Here is a 22,367-nt window from a genome sequence, read left to right on the forward strand (position 1 = left end):
GGAATGTGTCTTAGTCTGTTTTCTGTGGCTATATCCAATAATCTGAGGTCAGGTCATTTATAAAGAAAAGAAATTTCTTTCTTTCAGTTCTGGAGCTGGGAATCCCAAGAGCATGGCTCCCACACCTGCCAGGCGTCTGGGGGGCCTGCTGCTGTGTGGTCGAGTGGAGGATGCAGGCCCTGGTGAGACCCAGCGAGTGTGCCACTCAGATCTGTCCTCCTCTGCTCTAAAGCCATCCAAGCCTGGTGGGGACCCTGCCTCTGTGACCTCATCTAACTCTAGTGAGCTCTCAGAGGCTCCCCTGTAGTGACTGTTAAATTCGTTGGCGAGCCTGTTTGGGAAGTAAGTTTCCAACATGTGGAGTGTGGGGGCCATATTCAAACCCCAGCAGAATGGCAGCGGCCGTGCTTCTCCTGTGTGGCCCGCCTGAGGCTCAGGGCTGAGGAGTGTTGACCTGGGAAGTGGACAAGAGACCCCGTGCCCTTTCCTCCCCGCAGGGCTCTCAGATCACCGTCCTCAGGAGCCTGTCTGACTAGCAGACCCCCCCACCCCCCCACCCACCTGCCCGCCATCTTCCAACCTTTCCCAGAACAATGTCGACGGGTGCTTTTCTGATGAAAAACAAACCAAGCAGCACAGGATCTTAGTACAGTCCGCACTTGAGAAAAGCCCCCAGACAAAAAGGGGGACTGGAAGGAGATGGACCCACCACCAGGCCTGCTGATAGTCGCCTTTGTTTTATTTCCTGTCGCCTCTTGTTGTTCTGTGTGAATCCGCCCTCGGGTGGAGGTTCCGCCCCAGTGGACTCCATCAACTGCAGATTGAAGCTGTTTTGAGAAAAAATTGTGTCTCTACTGCACATGGACTGTTTTCTTGTCGTCATTCCCTAATCGCTTCAGTCTCCCAGCTGTTCACACGTCCCAGGTACCGGGAGTCATCGGGGATGGTCTAGCCCCTGGGGAAGGGCACGGGGGCTTCCTAGACACGACAAGGCTTTCTGCAAGGGACCTGGGCATCGCAGACTTTGGCATTTAGGAGGGTCTTGGGCTGACCCCACATGCATATCAAGGCACAACAGTATTTTTAAGTATTGGAATAAAAAAATGCATTTAAGGCTTGTCTCCCAGAAGACAAGAAGCCACCTACTAACTGTGCCCTGTATTTGGGGGCTGTTTTTTTTTCCCCCCGAGGTTTGCTGGGCACTTCCTGGGGGGAGACAGGCAGGCCTCTGAGCCAACCAGGAGAGCTTGGGCACAGAAAGGACCATCCTGTCCCTTGGTTGACAGGGACACAGCAGGAGACAGGTACGGGCACCTGAGGAATGGAGAGCTGGCTGGCCTCGGGTCCCCAGGGCACCAACGGGGCTTGGCACATTCTTGAGAGGTGGCTTAACAGAGGAATGTCCCCCAGGTCCCTCGGCATGGAAGACGGAGGGGCTGGGGGAGGGGAGGGAGGGCAGGAGGGATGGTGTGCATAGGGGTGAGCCCAGGGGGCTGCCCCGTACCCTGTGGCCTGCGTGGCCATGTGGCGTGGGCCTGTCTACCTCTGGGCTGCCAGGATGGAGAGGGACCGGTTAAGCTTCACCATGGCAATCACAAGGAGGCCACCGGTCAGCAGGAAGGTGGGCCAGAAGAGGGAGAAGAGGAGGGTCTGCGGCCCGTAGAGACGCTGGTACAGGACGCTCGTCTCGTTCTCCTGGGTCGTCGAGAAGCAGTAGAAAACCTGGTGCTTGTGGAAATTGGCCCTGACCTTCTCCACGTCGGCGCGGGCCATCTGGTAGTTGTCCAGGCTGTCCGGGATGTAGGAGCACTGCGGGGAAGCAAGAGCACACAGCGGGCTGTGAATCTTTGTGCCTTAGGGCCCGAGGGCGAAGGCCTGCGACAGAGTAAAGACAAATGCTGGCTTTGGAGCCAACCCTGGATGGAGCTGGGGCTTCTGTCTGTACACCGCACAATCTGGAGGGCAAGTTCAGTGTTATGTGGGTGGCTGGTGGCCCTGGAGCTGCCTGGTATGTGTGCTGCACTCCTGTAGGCAGGGGCCCACTCGGAGCCCTGGCTCTTCTTGTATTGGCTGTTGAATCTGAGGCAGATCGTTCATCTTTTCGGAGCCATCAAACTTTAATCATCTAAGTGGGTTAAACTGCTGCATCGTTTTCAAAGAAAATTATTTAAGGACTTCACCTGTCACTGTCGAAGGAAACCAATGAGTGACAGAAGTCAAAGGACAGGTGGGCCCTGTGTTTGGATTCAGGGCACAAATCACAAGCTCGGATGCCCCAGGGCTCATGCAGCTCTCTGAACAAGCGAGGCAGGCGAGACCCAGAGGATGACAGGCACCACCTGGCACTTGCCTGGTGCCAGGGACAATTGTCGGGGAGGGCGGGGGCTGGCAGAAGGGAGAGAGCCAGCTACATCTGCACCGGCCACCGCTGCCCTCTCAGGACAGGGACACCCTCCGGAAGCCAGGCTGCAGCGTTTCAGGAGAAGGCGGAAAACCCAGGTTGGACGTGATCTTAAAAAGTCGGCAAGAATTCAACCAAGAACTCTGAGGCCAGCCCCGTGGGGGGCCAACCGAACAAGGCACTGGCCAGCAGACGCCACCTGGGAGCCGAGGAGGACCAGGGCGTGGGGAAGCGCTCGAGCAGGCAGAGCAGGGCACTCATGTCATCGGGACGCTGATCACGGTTATTAGGAGCCGTCCTGCCCGCCCAGCTGCACCCCAGCTGGCCAACTGCGGAGGACAGACAAGGAGGACCCTGGCTGTCTCTGCTCTGGCCGGCCACCTGCTCATAGGGACTCTGGAGGTGCTTTGCAAACATCAGCCTCGCCCACGTGAAGCAGGACAGCTGCAGGCTGCCCGTCAGCACTGCCTCCTACTCCCCTCCGTGCAGAGGGGCCCAGGGTGGATGCTTCTTTCCTGCACTGAGTCTGAGGCCCGCTGTCCTACTGAAGCCATGTCCAGGGTCAGAATGGGGGACACGAGACCCAGAGGGCCAGTGAGGAGCCAGCTTGTCCCCGGCCTCAGCTCCTTCCCGGAGTTGAAAGAGATCTGAGGTAGGAGCTTAGGCCCACCTGGGGCCCACTGAGCCCCCCGGGCACCACCTGGACCCTCTCCCTGACTCCCAGGCTCAGCCACAGCCTCACAGCCTCCCCCTTCCAGGTGACCCGCCCCTTCCAGCCCACTGGTGTCCATCCTGCTGTGGGTCCACGCCCCTGCCCTGGTCCTGCTGTGGCCAGTACCTGAGTCCACATGGCCCTGGGCTCCACCCTCCCGGCTCCACAGGGATCTCACCAGGGACTCCAGTAGGTCCCATTGGTGAATCCCCTGGAGCTCTGTGCCCAGAGGTGCCACTGCAGTGGGTCTGATGTGGGACCCTGGCTTTGCTAAGTCCCCTGCGTGGTTCTCAGGACACTCAGGCCTGACCTCTCATTGGTTCAGCTGGTAGGTTAGAAGTGACAGTCCCCATGGCCACCTCTCTGGGAGCCTCGTCCACCCACCAGCCAGCCAGCGGGCGCACAGCCGGTGTCTGACTGTTCCCGGCTCCCCAGGGGCAGCGGGCACCTCTGTCACAGGCTCACAGGGGCAGACTCAGACCCGGGGTGGGATCAAAACCTGCACACCAGCCAGGAGACACTGGGCAGAGCTCCCTGAGCCCTGGGGACACAGTGAGGGCCAGGCTGCCATGCGTACCCGGGACCAGGGGACGTGTGCCCATCCCCAGCCCCGTACCTGCTGGTTCTGGCTCCGAGTGTCCTCCGTGTGGTACAGCACGGCCCACTTGCCCACGGCCGAGACGTTGACCCACAGGCAGGGGTACGGGGACACCTTCCTGCCCTCCAGCTCCTCCTGGTGCCTGATGTCGGTCTCAATCAGGTGGCAGGTGGACTCCTGGGTCCACACGCTGAGGACACCACACACACACATCTCAGAACAGGGGGACACAGAGAGCACCCCGCTGGACTCCTGGTCCCCGGGGAGCCTTTAGAAAACCCCGGGGCTGGGCCTCTATTCTTCCCATGGCACCCAGCACTGAAGGCAGGAGCTGGGTACAGGGAGGAACTGGCCCCAGAAGAGCAGAGCCGGCCGGGGTCCTAGTTCTCCTCACACCTGGGGAGTTTCCAACAGATTCCCACGTCTGCCAGGCCCACTGTGATCCCACAGCTCAGGAGGCTGAGGCAGGAGGATTGCCAGTTCAAAGCAGCCTCAGCAACAGTGAGGCGCTAAGCCACTCAGTGAGACCCTGTCTAATAAAATACACAATAGGGCTGGGGGTGGGGCTCAATGGTCGAGTGTCCTCGAGTTCAACCCCTGTACCCCTCCAAAAAAAGATTCCCACATCCAAGCCACACCCCAGAATAAGCGAATTGGAATTTCTGCCGTGGTTGGACACAGGTTGGTGTATTTTTAAAACTTCCCCAGTGGTTCTGAGCAGCAGCCAGGCCTGAGAATGGCTTATTCAGAGCCTCATGGTCTTACAGAGATCTGAGGAGCTCAGAGAGGTCAAGTGAATTTCCTGAGGCCACACAGGACTTGAGGTCAGATCCAAGTGCCTCCAGAATCTGTCATCTTTCCCCTGAAGAGGGCAGACGTGGGGGGGCTGGGTTTGATGGGGCGATGGAGTTTAATGGGGAGACAACACACTGGAGACACAGCTGTGCTGAGCAGCGCCTTATTCGGAAGACCCCAGCCTGGCACGGCTCCGTTTGTCGAAGGTGAGGACCGTGCGGGCCGGGAGGGGCCGACAGGCTCATCCACACACCTGCGAGTCCCTGGGGACTCAGCCCGTTTGTCCTGCAGGAGACCTGCTGCCAGGCTGGGTGTGGGAGGGGGCTGTCAGGACGGGAACATGCCCAGGAAGGGTCTGGGGCTTATCCAAAGCCCAGGTGAGAGTACTGAGTGCATCCATTGTAAACAGCCCAAAGCAGGGGTCTCCCAGCTCTGGGTCAGGTGGCCTGTCAGAGGTGCATGGGACGCTCTCCACGAGGCCTGCAAGGTTCCAGGGGAGCAGATGCGGGCCCAGTGCAGCTTCTGCACATCAGAAAGGCCTAGTGTGGGGGTGAAGGTGGGGGGAGGGTGGGGGGCTGCGGGAGCCCGCCTGACCCAGGTGAAGGGGCTCCGGGTCACCCACTGCAGGGTTTGCTCACATCCTTGGCTGATTCTGAGAGAAGAGCCCCTGGAGCCTGCTCCTATGGGATCCCAGAGCAGGGGCCAGCCTGCCCTCCCGCTAAGAGTGACATGGCCCTGAGCAGCCAGCGGGCTGTGAGGTGGCCGGAGGGGGGGAGAAGCCCTGGAAGACCCCTGGGCCCACACAGCCCCCTGCCCACAGCACAGCTGCAGCGCGCCCACCTCCTCTGGTAGAGGGGCAGCATGGTGGTGCAGAGGATGTAGTAGGTGATCACCGCGCACAACACCATGGCCACGCCCAGGCACAGGGCTCGGGTCTCTCCCCGCTTCTGAGCCATCACCAGCTTCTTCACCATGTCCACTGGGGCCAGCTGTCATTTCTAGGGCCACAGAAGAAACAGAAGTGAGATGGGCTCAGGCGGCAGGTGACCTGCAGAAGGGAGGGCCTCGAGGGGGAGGCCACCAAATATCAACCTCACTCCTTTCCACCCTCTGGAAGCTCCCAGCCAGCTCTGAGAGGTGAGTGTCACCATCTCATCCTGCAAGGGAAAGCCCTGTAGCCCAGAGAGGGAAAGCGATTTGCCCAAGATCACACAGCATGTGGAGGCTCCATAGTGGCTCCCAGGATGTCTGGGTTCCGATCCCTGGCTGACTCTCATAGAGTTAACCTTGGAAATCTCCATGAGTCCCCAAGCAAAACCCTTGTCCCAGGGGAAGCTGGAGCAGGGCTGGGGACCTCCCTTGCTGTGAGGCTCCTACCACAAGCAGCCCCCACCTCCCGGTCCCTCCCCGTCCTCTGCACCCCAGAAATGATAGTGAAGGGCCTTGAGATGGGGAGAGGGTCTTGTATGATGCATGTGGACCCTGGATGCAATCACAAGGGTCCTTGTGAGACGGAAGCACAGGGACACGGAGGAAGGGAAGGTAACTCGTAGCCCCCAGAAGGTAGGGGGCAGAAACAACAGGCCGTCCCCTGACCTCTGCAGGGCACCGCCCCTGGCCACCTTGGTGACCTGCACTCCTGGCTCCAGAACTGTGAGAGGTCTCTGCTGCTTTAGGCCACCAAGTGAATGGTCATTTGATTCAGCAGTGTCCCAGGGGCAGGAGGAGTCCCACATTCAGGATCCCTGGCAGGCGACTGCCTCTTGAAGCCACAGAGATGGCATCCTGGTGTCCTGGGGTCCTGGGGACAGCTTTCTTAGTTCAGGACTGAAGCCCCGGGGCCAGTGCAGGATGGAGGGAAGTGGCCGCCCCTCTCTGGCTGCAGCCCTGAGGCCCTCCCAGCAGCGGGAGTCCTGACCAACCTTCTCCAGAGGTCCCTCAGTCTCTGCCCCGGGGGGACACAGAGCTGCTGGGCTGGGGACCCTCCTGTGGACCTGCCCTGGGTTTGGAGAGCTGTAGGGCCTTCCCAGGACACGTCTTTGTGGCTACTTTTTGTTTGCTTAAGGTAACCAGCCCATCCAGGTGTGCCCAGGTGAGGCAGCGGCAGCCCCTACAGCCTGCTGCCCAGGGACTTTGGGTCATGGCACCTGGCCTGGGGGACACAGCTGACTCTCAGGGTCAACCTTGGGAACCTCAGTGAGTCCCCAAGCAAAACCCTTGTCCCAGGGGAAGCTGGAGCAGGGCTGGGGACCTCCCTTGCTGTGAGGCTCCTACCACAAGCAGCCCCCACCTCCCGCTCCCTCCTCGTCCTCTGCACCCCAGACGCTGGAGCCTCTAAGGCTGGAGGAGGCTGGAGTCCTGGACTTCCCTGTTCCAGGGGCACAGGAGGGAAGGGAAGGAGAGACTGGCCCTGTGCTCCTGCTCTGCTGGGATTCCTGCAGAGTCAGATAAACCCACTCAGGTCCATTCTGGAGGTTCTATTTAGATAGGAGTCTCAGGTGGGAATTGGGCTTCAACACCGACAGGTGTTGAATAGTCAGTTCCCCTAAGGCCTGCTCGGGAAGAGATGGGTTTCATCAACAACAGGAGGGATTTAGTTAGACTCCAAGAAGAACTTCTCAGGCTTGAGAGTTGACAAATAACTTTGGCTTTTTTAGCTAGCTCTTCCTATTCAGAAAGGTCACACGAGGTCCGAGCTGGATTTAGGAAAGATGAAGGAGGGCAAAGGAAGGCGTGTGGGTCCCATGTGATCTGAGAGCCGGGTCCACATCCTCTTCCTTAGAAGGACAGGAGTAGAGTACAGTGTTTCAGGGTTTGGTGGAGTGTCGGGAAGGGGGGTTCTGAGACACTCAGATGCACGATCACATCCTGGCCTTGGCCCTTAGCACCCAGGTGACAGTGGACAAGAAGGGTACCATAGGAGTCCGGTGGAGGTCGAATGATGTGGACAGCCCGGTCCACGCTGGCTGTGGTGATGGACAGAGGACTGTGGAGTGGAGCAGAGTGGGGCGCACTCTCCCCAACCTCTCTTTTGTCCCCTTCCTCCACTGGGGCAAGGGGCAGGAGGACTGTTCCGAGTCAGGCTGCTGCAAGCTGGGCCTGAGGACAGGGCACTCAGCACCTAGAGTGGACCCCACCAAGAGCCACCCCCAGGTGCCCATCAGCACCAGCCAGCCCCCTTGACACCAGAGTCCTCACGGCCGTCCCAAGAGGAAGGGAGCCCACTCCCGCCCTCCGGGCCCATCTCGGGCTCCTTCCCGCCCCTGTCCCCCAGCACTCTCGGGGACACAGTACTCACAGCTTGCCCAGTGCCCCTGGGTCCTCGCAGGCAGATGGTTTCCGTCTGCCCAGCCCCCGCCCCCACCCCAAAGGCCGCCTCCTGGAGTTCTGCGGGAAGCTTGCCTCCAGCCGTCTCCAGGGACGCAGCCTTTGGGTCCATCTGGGTCGAGCCTGCATGCCCAAACATGGTCAGCTCTGAGCGCTGGCCGCGGGACAGCCTCGGGAGAGCAGGTACCGGCCCTGAGACAGCAGGCGTCCTGGGCCAGCACCTGCATTTCCCAGCATCTCATGGGAAACAGATGTCAAAGGACAAACAGTAAAACCCAGTACCCCGAAAAGACCACCCTGGTCTATTTGGAAATGTTTCTTCTCCCGTCTCTCAGGCTGGCAGAGGAGCAGGGAACGGGAAGCGAGTTTCCTTTTGTGGCGCAGGGGGAGGAGAGGGAGCCCCAGGGGGAGGAGAGGGAGCCCATGGGGCTGGGCTCAGCCTCTACCCAGGGGAGCGAGGCCCTGCTGCCTGGGGCACCTCGTGGGCCTCCCTGGGCCTGTTTTCCCCCCCTGTGCTACTGGGGTGTTGGAGACTTGCTTTGTTCAGGGTGGAGATAGTGGGGATTTAGGGGAAGGGAGGAGAACCCGACTTCAAGGGCCAGCAGACCTGAAGCCAGGACACGCAGAGTTCTACAGCCACATTCAGCCAGCAGGGTCCTGGCGACCCAGGGACCTTCTACACACTGCCAAAATAGGGCTGGGGCTCACGGGCAGAGACTCATCCCCATCAGTAAACAAGCCAACCCCAGCCCCGTCTCCCCATCTTCGAGGGGGATGATGAAAGGATTGAAAATCAGCCACAAAAGCAAACCCCGTGCTGGGCTCCCCTAAGTACCTGGTGTGGCGCTGGAGTCTCTGTGCTCCCCGGGTCCCGTGAGCAGCTGGAGGAGCCTCAGGTAACTGGCCGAGCCCCACTGTTCTACGGTGGGCCTGGTTCAAGCTGGCCTTCCCAGCCTGCAAAGCCCCAGCATCTCCGCTGGCCCAGGGGCCACTGCACAGGCAGTCACTGGCCACCTGAAGTCCCGGGTCACCTGAGCACTGCTGACTGTGTTGTAGGAGCAGGGCACGGGCTCTGTTCGGGTCTCTGCGAACAATTGGCAGCTCACCCAGACCTGGGAGAGAAGAAACTAGCAGAGGACTCCAGCCCCTGCCTCCCAGTGTCCCAGCCTCGTCTCAGACATCACAGAGCAGGGACAAGCCACCCTGGCTGGGCTGAATGAACTCCCAATCCACAAAATCCATGAGCAGAAAAGGGATGTTTACACATTGGGGTGCGTTGGGGGACATTTATCACGCAGCCCTCCTAACTGACACGCGTTGAGGTGATTTAAAAGGGGGACCATCCTGGTGGCAGGCAGCTGGCGTCAGAACCAGCCGCATTAAAAAGCCTGAGCTCACTACATGGAGTGTGGAGGGGACTTATGCCCCGTGACACATCCCTGCACGATGGGGCAGAAGGGCAGAAATGTGGGAGGGGTTCTTGATGACAGGCCATCTGCAATGTGCCTGGGCACAGGCCACACACACAGGTGTATATATACAGACATACACACGTGTTCACATACACACAACCACACACACACACACAGAGTCCCCGACCCTTATCTGAGGGTTCTTTCTGAAGTGTCAGTTACCCATGTTCAATCTCAGTCTGAGAATACCAAACAGAAAATTCCAGAAACAAACCATTCCTAGGTTTTGAATTACTTCCATTGCCGTCTGTCCTTAGTTACCTATTTTGCGGTAACTCACTGTCGCTGCCCGCTTACTGTCCTAGTTAGTAGCTGGGCTTTAGCACAGCTGTGCACTTAGAGGAAGAAGCCCGTACAGGCAGGGCTTGGTGCCCTCTGCGGCCTGAGCTGGCGGGGAAGGACTGGGCACCTGTCCCCGCGGATACAGGGGCTGCAGCTGCACGGATGCCCCCTGCCCCCCCGCCGCGCCCCGCAGAGGGCGGAGTGATCTGCAGGGGTCATCCCCCGGACGCAGGGGACAGCGCCTGGGTTGGAACGGCGGCCTCCACGCCCATCCCTGTGACTCCCTGGGGAGCAGGCTAAGAAAACCAGCGTTTCTTCCTGTGTCTGTCGCGCTGTTTCACGGCCCCTCTCGTCACCGGTGGCCTTCTCGGGTCATGCATCCACTTACCTATTGAAGCCCTTTCGCCCAATATTCAGACTCGTGGGATGACAAGTCCCCTACGTCCACCTGGAGACCCGTCCCCAGTCTGCTGCCTGTGTGTCGCCCGCTGAGCGCCATGGGGAGGATGGGAACCTGTCACCTGTCCTGGTGACACTGTTCACAGGCGCTTCCGCACCTACTGCACACAGGCTGGGAGCACACCGCAGCACTGAGGGGCCGGCCTTGTGGGGTCTGCAGTTTGGACTTTTAACTGCAAAAATGCAAAACAGACAAAACGGTGGTTCTAAGGGAGAGGGAGGCCAGGGGCCTGGTCTGCAGCTTCCCTTTCCGTGGACTCCGTCGCTGGCCATCAACGGCAGTCTGAAAAAAATTAAATAGAAAATTCCAGAAATAAGCCGTCCCTAACTTTTAAATGACTTCGATACAGCTTGTCGTTGTCGCTGCTCTATTTGTTAGTAGTCCTGTTCTCTCCCTGAACCTCACTCACACACTGCATCTTCTCGAAAGGAAGAGGAGGAGGAGGAGGAGGAGGAAGAGCCATAGTCCTCGTGGGGTCTGCTGCTGTCCCCAGTCCTAAGCGCTGTGGCTTGGGACATGTCCCCTGAATAAGGGCAGAGGAAAGAACAAGGGAGGGGTTTCGGCAGACCCCAGAGGGCGGAGGGAGGGCCGGACAGAAGGAGGAGCTGCCGGCCTCCCCTGCCTTGGGCAGGGACCCCACTCCCTTCTCCCTGCCGCTCCTCCCCCTTCTTCCCTCCACCTGTCCTGCTCTGTAACCTGGGGTGGAGCCTGCTATGGTGGTGACCCGGTGGGCAGCTGGGACCCTGCCCTAGCCAGCGCCCAGCCCCTTCCCCTCCTCCTGGCTCCTGGCAGCTCTCCTGGCTCCTGGGCCCTGTCACCACTCTGATCTAGCCTGCTCCTTCCTGGCCGCCCCTGCGTCGCCCCCAGCACCTTCTCTCCGGTCACTTCCAGGGCAGGGTGCCCTCTGAGACCAGTGGTAGCACCTGGAGAAACAACCTGAGACTCTTGGGACTTTGTTGTTGTGGTGATTTGATGCAGGGGCTGGGGGACCTGTGGCTTCTCATGTCACAAAATGTTGTAGTCACTTCCCCATTCCATGAAATATTGTCCTGAGGCAGCTGTGCATCCTGCGACATAGTTACCATCATAGATCTCATCAGAGCCGTGGTGTTGGATATCAAGGAACCGTGCTGGCCTGTTCGCTTGTGCTTGGGAGAACTTGGCAGGCTTGTGCCCTCCTGCCCCCCAAAACGCCCCACCATTTCTCATGATTTGATAGGTACAAGAAAGACTGGATCTGCAATGGCTTTGGGGGTCAGACCTGAGGGAAAGTAAAGCTCAAGAGGGGGAAACAGCAGGAAGTTGGTGTCTGTCCATTTTCTGTTGCTGTAACAAAATATCTAAGGCTGGGTACTTAGAAAGAAAAGAAGTTTCTTTAGCCCACGGTTTTGAAGGCTGAAAGTGCAGGATGGGTGGCCCCATCGGTTGGGTCTCTAATGAGGTCCCTGGCTGCTTCACAGCATAGTAGATGGCATCATGGTGGGAGTGTGCCCAAGAAGGAGAGGCTAGATGGTAAGTGTTTTTCTGATGGTGAGGCCTCCCAGTGTTCTCATTACCTCCCACTAGGCCCCGCCTCTTAAAGGACCCAACACCTCTCAACCACACCATGCTGGGAACTAAACTTCTAGCACATGAAACTTTGGGGACACACCCAAAGCATGGCAGTTGACAACTTCCTCGCCCTGGTGCAGTCCAGTGTGAGCCTTAGAGAATGAGGGGGTGGAGGGAGGAAGAGGGACACCACTGTATTCGCTAGCTAGAAGCTCCCTCCACATCAGCAATGCCCCTTTGAGACTCAGGAGGGAGCCAAGTGGCTCTCTCCACTCCAGCCAGGCTCTAGCCGTGGCCCCATGATCAGGGGTCCTCATCGTCACTTCAGGCTACTGCCGCAGGGTGCTCTGGAGTGCTGGGCTGGCTTACAGCAGCTTTGTGACAGCCTTTGCAAGCCAGCTAGGGAGCTGGGACTCCTCACAGTGCTGGGGACATTTATCCACATCTTCACACAGTAGGAATCACAGCTTTGTTCATTCTCACAGCTGGTTTAGCAGCAATGCTGGCCCAGGGTCTGAGGGTCTGTCCTTAAGAGGGGATGTCCTTAAGAGGTGGTTGAACCCTGCAGGATGCCCAGCCTGGAGATCTCGGGTGGGTGCTGGGAGATGACCAGCTGACCTCCCACCCAGGTCCCTTTCCAACAGATTGACACACACTGACTGAGTCCACCTGGGGGACAGACAGGAGCTGGCTTCCAGGACAGAGGGTGGGCTGGAGAGTGGGAAGGGTCTGCAGAAACTGCACAAGTGCTAATCTATCTCCTGTCGTGTGGCTGTGGGTCCAGGAACCAACAAGCGAAGCAGAGAAGGGGATTTGAGGTTTTCCTCCCTGAAATCCCCTAGAGACATCTGTGTGAGGCAGAAAGCTCTGTAGATGGGCTGGGCTTGAGCCGCAACCTTTGTACATCAATGTGAAAGTATCCATGGTAGCCAGGCAGGTGTGAGCCAGGGACATTCGGGCTACAGAAATAGAGCTTCATTAATATTCTTTGCATAAAATATTGGTACATTTGTGATTATTTCCCGAAAGCAAAAACCAGACCTCCCAGCATAATTCTAAGACACAGGGTGCTCATCTCTTCAAGACTGTGATTCACAAGGCAGTATTTTTTTTTTTTACTACGTTTATTCCAATTTGTGTTCTCACAGCCAGGACTCTAGAGTAACTGATCCTACACGTCCTCACCAGTACAGCTGTCCCCCATGACTCAGTCTCTGCAAGAAATTGTGTCTGCACCAAAAATACACAGAGTTGGGTTTTGTTTTGTTTTGTTTATATTGTCATTATTCCCTAAGAGGGAAATTTAACAACTGGTTACATAGCACTTACATGGATTAGATATTAGAAATCTTTTAGAGAGGATTCAAGGTCCACAGGAGGGCACGTATAGGTCACATGCAAATGCTGTGTACATGAGATACTTGAGCATCCACAGACTTGGGGATCCGTGAGGGATCCTGGGATGGATCCCCCAGATACCAAAGGACTTGGCAATATTAAATTCACAAATATGTGCTTTTTGGCTAAGCAAAAAATATCCCCTACAGTTTTAATCTGCTGTCCTTAAATTTTTTAAAAAATCTATATATGACAGTGAAATGCATTACAATTCTTATTACACATATAGAGCACAATTTTTTCATATCTCTGGTTGTATACCTAGTATATTCACACCAATTCATGTCTTCATACCTGTTCTTTGGATAATAATGATCAATACATTCCACCATCATTAATAACCCCATGCCCCCTCCCTTCCCCTCTCACCCCTCTGCCCTATCTAGAATTCATCTAATCCTCCCATGCTCCCTCTCCCTACCCCACTATGACTCAGCCTCCTTATATCAAAGAAAACATTTGGCATTTGGTTTTTTGAGATTGGCTAACTTCACTTAGCATTATCTTCTCTAATGCTATACATTTACCTGCAAATGCCATGATTTTATTCTCTTTTATTGCTGAGTAATATTCTACTGTGTATATATGCCACATTTTTTTATCCATTCATCTATTGAAGGGCATCTAGGTTGGTTCTACAGTTTAGCTATTGTGAATTGTGCTGCTATAAACATTGATGTGGCTGTGTCCCTGTAGTATGCTGTTTTTAAGTCCTTTGGGTATAGACCGAGGAGAGGGACAGCTAGATTCAACAGTGCTTCATAGGCTGAATAGAAGTGAAATCTTTAATTAATCCCACATTTCCTTTATTAAAGCTTCCAAGGCAGAAAGCCCTGAGAACCAGTCTACATGGTGCCTGGCATCCAGGGTCTCACCCCAGTACCTGTTGTTCCCAACTGTTTGGTCCCTCGGTCACTCAGCCTAATTCACATAGGTCTACAGTGTCAAGGAGTAGCCAGCCCATCCCAGGCCTTCCGAGTCTCCTCTTTCCCTGGCAAGATTCAGAGCTTTAGTCTTCACTAGCCACTGGGTAGGTACCTGCCAGCACAGGGTCCCCAGGGGGGGGACTTCCCCTCCCCTCCCCTCCCACTCCTGCCACGCTATGAACAGGTTTTTCTGTAACTCCAGGGCTGAGTCACTTGAAGACCACCCAGGCCTTCAACTTGCTGTGTTTGTAATGTTTTCTGTTTACAAATCAACAGACCCACGTTGTGGAGAATTTGGTTGAGTGCATAAAAGTAAAAGGGAGATTGTAAAAATCAATCAAGATCCAACGTCCCAAGGAAACCACTGTCAAAATATTGGTGGACGAGGCTAAACATAGACAGGAAGCCTTTCTAAAAACAAATTTAGGAACATGCTGTGTAATTACAAATTTGTTTTTGTTTTAAATAAAAACACTTTCCGTGTATGTATCATTTACAAGATGATATCTCCTGGTTCTGGAAGGGTCCATCATTTGCACGTGCCATAACATATTTTGCTATTTTCCTATTATGAGACGTTTTGGCTCTTTGCAAGATTTTGCTCTGATAAACTGGTCTCCAGTTATTGTCTTTGAACACAAATCTTTGCTCACTACTCTGATTACTTTCTTCTACTAGATTCCCAAGAGCAGGGATAAAAATCAAAGAATATTAGTTTCTTACAGACTTCTGCCCATCCCTTTCCTGGAAGCATAGGATCCAATAAGATAAACTATTCTATTGGGGAGCTCTCAGAGCTCAGAGAGGTTAAGTGATTTACTCAAAGCCCACACAGCTTTGGAGCAGGGCCTGGAATTGCGCCTGTCTCTTCAGCCTCTCATGGGTGGCAGCACAGCTGGAGCCCACGCCTCCTGGACCCTGTTCTCACCTTCCTCTTCCTCTATGGATCATTTCTCCCACCAAGCACTAACATGCTCCAGACACGGTGCCAAGGACTATTTCCCTGACCCTGGTAAGTAAGAGCTGTGATTCTCCCCACCTTATCAATGGGGACACTAAAGCAGAGACAGAGCCTTTCTCGCCCAAGGCCACCATGCAGGTGACTTGCAGAGCTGAAACTCCTGCCCCTTCTTGTCTAACAGCCTGGCCCAGTAGAAGCTTCTGGTGGGGAGATGTTGTGATGCTTGAGCTGTCCACGAGTCACTCATGGCCAGGGGGTACTTGAAATGTGGATAATGAGCAGAGAACTAAAGTTTAATTTTAATTAATTTAAATTTAAATAGCCACGTGTGACTAGTGACCTACGGGACAGACCTCTCCCAGACCTTTAAGCTCCTCTCTTTGCCCCATGACGCCTATCTCCAGCAGGACCTGGGAGGGTTTCCCAGCACCTGCTTGGGGTGGGACTCAGGTGACCTGAGACACCCCTGAGAGGACTCTGGGCCAGCCCTCCTGCCCGAGGCTGGTTCCAGGGCTGCCTGCAGGTTGGGCCGCTGGGCCAGCCACCCCTCCCACAGGCACTGTGAGAGACACTGCTGAGAGAGGTGCCTGAGTCCCTTTTCTTGTACATTAATGAAATGTAGCCTGTCATCCATAAATAATAAGACTGCCCTGCAGGGTTCAAGGCCTCTGCTTCCTCTCAGTACAAACACCACTCTGAGCTTCCCGGAATCTTCGCAGTTAACAAGGTAGATTTGAACTCTGCCTTCTCTCCAGAGCACGCCTCCTCCCAGGACCTGGGCTCCAGGAGCAGGTGGAGAGCCCTCAGGGCCATCTTGGAAGTCAGTACCCACCGCGGTCTCCTGCAGGCCCCACTGAGCTAGGCCTGCACACCTCGCTGGAGTGGTTTCCAAAAGCTGCTGGAAGGAAGACCACAAACTGTTTTAAAGCAACAGGAATGTATTCTTTCACAGTTCTGCAGGCCATAGCCCAAAATCAAGGTGTCGGGGCCCAAGCTCTAGGGCAGGGTCCTGTGCCTCTTCTCGCCCCGGTGGCTCTCAGCGTCCCTGGCTGGAGGTTGGTCACCTCCATCTCTGCCTGGCTTCTCACACCTTCTGCCCCTTGTCAATACCTTCTGCTCACAGGGACACTGTCATTATATGGAAAGATCATGCAGGACAGTGTGGAGAGCCATTCTCACACGTGACTGGGCGATTCCCGGTTTGGGTCTGAGGCGCTCTGGCTAACTGTGTTGGAGCTTTCCCGGCCCTCTCCTGATGAGAGAACCCATCTGTGTGGGGGGTATGACTGACCACTGACCCCGGGGGCCAATCACTGACCCTGACCTTGGAGTGCGGCCCCCCTCAACCTTCATTGGATGGAATTCTCCCCTAAATTTCTTGTTCCCCAATAAAAGGCTACTCCCTGGCGTGCTCACTCTCTCTCTCTCCTGCTAGCCCTGAGTAATCCTTGCTGCCCTATCGGGTGGTTCGAGGTGGGAACCAGAGAGGGGAGCCGTCTGGGACCTGGTCATAGAAACATGTAACTGAGTCTGTGTGTTTTATTTCGATCTCACTAGCTACTTTTTATGCCAAGAACCTCATTAATGAAACCAATGTGCTGGCCGCATGGTGGAGGACAGTCCAGGGTGATCTCAAGATCCTGGATTATACCTGCAAAGACCTTTTTCTCAGTAAGGCCACGGGCCCAGGTTCCTGGGATCTGGACATGGACATAGCTCATTGGAGGCCACCATTCAAGCCACTGAACTCTCCTTCCTCAATCTACATCCTGAGTTAGCCAGGGTGGAGCAACCCTGCGACCAGCGCAAGATTTGACGGCTGTGCCCAGGAAGGGTGCGTTTCTCACTCAGGGGAAGTCCAGTATGGCTACCCCTGCTCGTGAGGTGCTCCTTCAGGGAGGGGTTACTAGGGTTCCAAACTCTACCATCCTGTGGCCTCAAGGTCACCCTCGAGCTGTGCAGTGATAGATGAGGCGGGAGAGGCAGAGAGAGAATATGGGTGATTGGACTTCCCACACCTGCATACAGACCTGGAGGTGGCAAGCTTTGCTCAGCCTAGAACCCCATTGGTGGGGATTGGTCACGTGATCCCACCCAGCAGCAAGGGAAACTGGGAAATGTAGTCCCTGAGCTTGGCAGGAGCTTCTCACCATGGATTGGGAGAGGCATCCACTTTTGTGTCAGCTGGCCTCCGCTGCCACAGCATCATTCATTAGTTTATTCCTCATTCAAGGAATTCATTCTTTCAGAAGAGAGATTAGAAGTTCAGAAAGGTCAATTGTTTTGACTAAGGTCACAGAGCATTTAAGTCATAATTCAGTATTTTTTAAGGGCCCGCAGGCTCTTTGAGGAAGGACTCCAGCTCACGCTGTGTTGCTACCTGTGGGTGGCTGGGGATGCAACTGGCTGGATTTATGTGGGGGAAGGCCTCCCTGCTCCCTCCCTACCCCCAGCAGGACTTTTTCCCACTCCTCCCCTCTCCCACCTGTCTCCCCCAGAGGACCGGAGGGAGCTGGGTGGCAGGGGCAGGAGGCTGCAAGGTAGCGGAGATAGGGGAAGGGAGGGCTGGCAGAGAGAGAGGGGAAGTCCACACGGGCCAGATGTCCTAGAAAATCATATCAGGTGTGACACGTGGGAGGCTTGGGAGCAGCTTCAGTGAGGAAAAAACAGGAGCAGAGAAAAACCACGAGGCCCATAACTGAATCACGGATCCGGCCCTCCTCTGTGTTCCCGGAAGAGCAGAGGATTCTCCTGCCTGTTTAATTCCTGGCTGGGTCAACATGCAGAGACCCTGGGCTGTGGGCAGAGTGGCCACAGGACATTGGGAAGATCCCCATGTTCTCCCTGTCACTCTCCAGTAGTAGACGGAGAATAGCTGCCATTGCCTGGCAGCGTGGTCAATGCCTGTTGAAGCGACTTTCTGTACATTATATAAAGAACGAGAAGGAAGGGATTCGGAGTCTCTGACCACGAGGAGTGATGTTTAAGGAGACAGGACTGTTAATTGCTGAGTTGATGGTTACACACGGTATACACGCTCCACACCAGCATGCCGTACCCCATAGATAGGCGTGACCATTGTGTGTCCATTAAAAATAATTTGAATGTTCCAGATTGGCCAATAAGTTAAGTGGTCCTCCTAACCCTGGGGTACAGGGACACCCAAGGACACGTGCTCCTCTGGGATGGGGGTGGCTGATGTCCAGGCATGGCTCAGCCCTAACACATAGTAGGTCAAGGAATGAGTGCAGGAGCCAGGAAGGTGGCACTGTGACTTGAGCGCTGGCTGTGACAGCCTGGAGCTTACTACTCCTCTACATTTGATTTATCACTGAATTGCAGCCAGTTTTCCTCATTACTGCAGAGCCTGGCTGACATAATTTTTACTGTCCACACAGAAGCTGAGTAGACCCCCATTTATTTAGCACCCCCCATTGCTGAGCATCATGGCGACTTCCAGTTCACCCAGTATAAACAGGACGGTGAGGCACATCTTTATGTACAGAGTTATGTGGGAGGTCTGGAGCATTTCCTTCAAATAGATTCCCAGAAGTGGAGCCAAGAAAGTACAAATGGTTTGATCATCATTATTACTAGTATTATGATTGATTTAACTAAGTTTGCTTTTAGCTGGATGCTATGGTGCCTGCCTATAATCCCAGCAACTAGGGAGGCGGAGGCAGGAGGATGAAAAGTTTGAGGCCAACCTCATCAATTTAGCAAGACCCTAAGCAACCTAGTGAGATCGCATCTTAATTTTTTTTTTAAAGGTGAAGGGGGCTGGGGATGCTTCTTAGTGGTAAAACACCCCGGGTTCAACCCCTAGCACAAAGGAGAAAAAAAGTAATTTTTAAATTATTTTTATTATGATTATTTTGATGCTGGGGATTGAACCCAGAGGTGCTTACCAACTGAGCCACATCCCCAGCCCTTTTTATTTTTTTTTATTTAGAGACGGGTCTCACTGAGTTGCTGAGGGCCTCACTAAGTTGCTGAGGCTGGCTTTGAACTTGCAATCCTCCTGCTCAGCCTCCCGAACGGCTGGGATTACAGGCGCGCACCACTGCACCCGGCTTAAATTTATTTTTAAATGACACATAAAGCTGTGCGTATTAACGGGTCGATGGCTTTTCACATTCTTGGGACGCATTGGCGAACTGCACTGGGAGCCGAGCAGCTTCACCTCCAGCCCGGGGAGGTTTCCCACAGTGGCCGGGGTGCGAGGCCCCACACCCCCTCAGCCTCCCTCCATTCTCCTGCCTTCTTGATGCCTCTGACCAGGGAGCTGCAGCAGGGCACAGGCTGGACAGGCCCTGCCTTGGGCCCGAGTCCGGGTGGGCAGAGCCTCTGAGGGGTGGCCTGCGGCACACAGGGGACCCGGTGCCTTGCCTCTCCTCCCGCCCATCTGTCAGAGGCTGCATAACGAGCCTCCTGGGCCAGGGACGGCACCACCTGCGCCTTGAGCAGGGGACTTGGGAGCAGGGCACACAGGCTCCGTCGTAGGATAGCCCCAGCAGCCCCTCCCAACTGTGGACTAAGCCCCTGCCCAGCTGTGATTCCAAGTGACCTCATATAAACCCCACAATTGGCCACACCCCAGTGGGTCCCACATCCAGATGGAGCCTAGGGGCTGAAAGGCCCCTCTGTCCCCTGTGTCCCTGGGCTTAGCCAGGGACACTCAACCCCTCCTCAAAACTCCTCTCTCTCCTCTTCTCCTTCCTTGGCTTTTAAAATGGCAGCTGTCTAATGAGATGCTTGTGTTCATGGTTATTGTCCTGCTGGATGACCAACGCACAGCTGCACCAGAAGTGTGTGGCTGTGTTAGGGGGACCGGGGCACCATGAGCAAGGAGTCGGTGGAAGAGAGATTTAGGACGTGCTCGTGGGAAGTCACTGTGAGAGGGTCCAGAAGATGAAGGGCTCTCGAGCTCAGAGGGACAGCTCTGGGGGTGACAAGGGAAGAGGCAGAGGGCAAGGTTCGGGGACAACTTCTGAGGGCACTGGTGCTGGGATCCCCCCACACCCAGCCTCCTCTCCCCGCCTACCCATTACTGGTGCTCAATGCTACAAGTTAATCAGCCTCTCTGAGCCTTGATTTTCTTATCTCTAGTACACATCATCATCCACACAGGTTATTGGGAGGATCGGGAAATCTGTGGCAGGTCGTAGCAGTAAATGCATCTGTTGAATTAAAATCGTGATCAGCACAGAGAGTTCCAGCTTCCCCCAGGCAGAAGGGCCCTGGAGGGACAGGGTACGGCCACATCAGCAAGCCTAGCCTCCTGCCAGGGAAGCTGCTCGGAACCCTTCCCGCACCTTACTGTCCACCCCGAGGGCTCCCCAAGTTCCCTCTGGTTCCTTCCTCGTTCCAAAGGCTGGGCCTCCCCAGAGGATCCTACCGCAGAAGGACACTATTCTTGCCCAGTGCATGGAGAGCTACGGGCCCTCCACACCCAGAGGTCCAAGGCCGGCACTAAGGCAAGGCCATGTGCCCAAGTGTGTGCAGGAGTCCTCTGTAGGGACTGGCTGCAGAGGGTCCCAGGGCTGGAAACCCCCATGATCAGGGGCAGGGCCTTCCAGCCTGAGCCCAGCGCTATTTTGAATAGTTGAATGGCTTTTCGACCAAACAGCCCACATTACCCCCTGGCCGCCAGGAGGCTCCAGCCCCGTGCAGGACCCAGAGCATCAGAGATGGTCAACAATTAATTTTGATGGAACTGATGATTCTGCTTGGCCAGATGGTGTCAGGAGAGCATGGCTGGAGAATGTCCCTCTCCTCTGCCCTGCAGGCCTTCATGACCGGGAGCCAGCTGTCCTCCAACCTCTGACTTCCAAAGACTTCCCTGAGACACCCAGTCCTGCATAACGAGGTTCCCAGTCCCAGGGCAACAGTGCCCATACTGAGTCTTCACTTCTACCCATTAGTGCTTTGGGAATCAGCACGTCTTACATCTGACGCATTTCCAGTTGTGCATTACTCAACCATGAGGCACATCCAGGAAACTCATGGACAGGTGATGTCGTCATTGTGCCCACACCAGAGAGCACACCTACACAAACTAAGATGCCCATGACATTGCTAGGGCATAGGATCTTATGAGGCCACCAACATATACGTGGTCCATCCGTAACCAAATGCAAGATACTGACCGTGCGTGCATTAAATGAAAAAAAAAAAAAAGTTCATTTCCTGGGAAAGCAGTCACTGGGTAAGTGACACAGCTTACAATGGATGGCGTCTTATAATGAAGGAAATGCGGTATGCAAAGCCTTCTGTAGACGAGGGCGGCAAACGTTCTGAAAAGCCCCGCGGTGAAGAAATGGAAACGTGCTCCGCCGAATGCGTCACCACTTGATATTTCTAAAAGGACGTAGCAACACTCTAGAGAGCCCCATCTCGACAGCAGGCACTTTGAAAAGCTCAGCTCTGCAATATTTATAATTCATGGAGCACATCGGAGCCTCCGCCCTGGGTTCGTGGGTCTGCGTTTGCTGGTCTTGCCTTCCCACCCGACCACGCGCTCCCTGAGGGCACAGCCAGCCGCAGAGGAATCCAGGTCACCAAGGGCCACTCTAAACTTGTGTCCCATTTCACTCAGGCTCCTACGGGCCAGAGTGGATTTAAATGTAGCTATCACACTGTGGCTCAAGAGGCTGCCTCATCCTCAGCAGGGTGGCATGAGTGACCTTCATTGGTGGCTTCTTTGCTGGCCCTCAAAAGCATAAGCCCTGTGGAATGATAACTGGCTCTGCTGTGTGACTTAAGGCAAATTGCTTAATCTCTCTGAGCCTCAGTTTTTATTTCCTCTATGCTTTGCAATTTCCAAGACAGATCCAGAGAGATAATATTAGTAGAGCGCGTCGAATAACTAAGTCAGATAAGACTCCTGCCTGCTGCTGTTGGTGTCGTCTGAGTGTTCTTATCATCTGGAAACCCCCTGTCGTCCATGGCAGATGAGATCAATTGGAAGAGGAAATTGTCAGATGAAAGATGGTCCCTGGATGATGGGAGGTGATTAGAATTCTCGGCTGATAGGGAACTGCGTGGAGAAGAGTTATTAGCTGGGCAGAGCCTCGTGAGACAGGACAGTCATGGGGAGACGGCTGCTGTGCATGAGCGCAGGGTCCCCCAGGGACCAGGCCAGATGTCAGGGGCAGCTGACACCCAGCTTGTGCCCCATTCACTAAGCCACAGTCCCAGGGCCACCACAGAGAACAGGGCGTCTCAGGCCAATTCCACGAAGGATTCACATGGGTGAGCCGAGAGCCCGTCCCCTCTCCAGGATATGGCGGAGTTGCCCACTGACTATGCCCCAGGTCTCCTCCCGTGAAATGGGGCCAACAGTGTGTTCCTCGTCTGGGTAGCTGTGGGGTTCCCAGAGTCGACTCAGCAGAAATGGGCAGCGGTGACACAGAGTATGGAGGGTCTCTGGCCAGCATTAGAGGTCAGCTTTGCTGTCCCCACAGTGCTTTCCATTTTTACAT

General features: G+C 55.2%; 2 protein-coding genes across 5 annotated transcripts in view; one reads left to right on the forward strand and one right to left on the reverse strand.

The window, feature by feature from the left end:
* The window catches only part of Kcnip1 (potassium voltage-gated channel interacting protein 1), a 318,927-nt gene that overhangs the window by 20,867 nt on the left and 275,693 nt on the right, over positions 1 to 22,367 (forward strand). The gene's annotated exons all lie outside the window — the stretch shown is intronic.
* On the reverse strand, positions 782 to 8,134 carry Kcnmb1 (potassium calcium-activated channel subfamily M regulatory beta subunit 1). 3 transcript variants are annotated; one of them, XM_026401318.2, is made up of 5 exons: positions 7,805 to 7,881; positions 5,347 to 5,504; positions 3,730 to 3,901; positions 1,505 to 1,809; positions 806 to 827 (listed from the first exon to the last, which is right to left on the reverse strand). In XM_026401318.2, the coding sequence occupies exons 2-4, from the start codon at positions 5,478 to 5,480 to the stop codon at positions 1,540 to 1,542; spliced, it is 576 nt and encodes a 191-aa protein (XP_026257103.1). In that variant the 5' UTR covers positions 5,481 to 5,504; positions 7,805 to 7,881; the 3' UTR covers positions 806 to 827; positions 1,505 to 1,539. The 3 variants fall into 3 exon arrangements, with proteins under 3 accessions (XP_026257104.1, XP_026257102.1, XP_026257103.1); XM_026401319.2 differs by lacking the exon at positions 7,805 to 7,881 and adding an exon at positions 8,116 to 8,134 and having other exon boundaries at positions 782 to 1,809; XM_026401317.2 differs by having other exon boundaries at positions 782 to 1,809.

The sequence above is a fragment of the Urocitellus parryii genome, chromosome 1 (assembly GCF_045843805.1).
Source record: "Urocitellus parryii isolate mUroPar1 chromosome 1, mUroPar1.hap1, whole genome shotgun sequence".
In the NCBI taxonomy this organism is placed as follows: domain Eukaryota; kingdom Metazoa; phylum Chordata; class Mammalia; order Rodentia; family Sciuridae; genus Urocitellus; species Urocitellus parryii.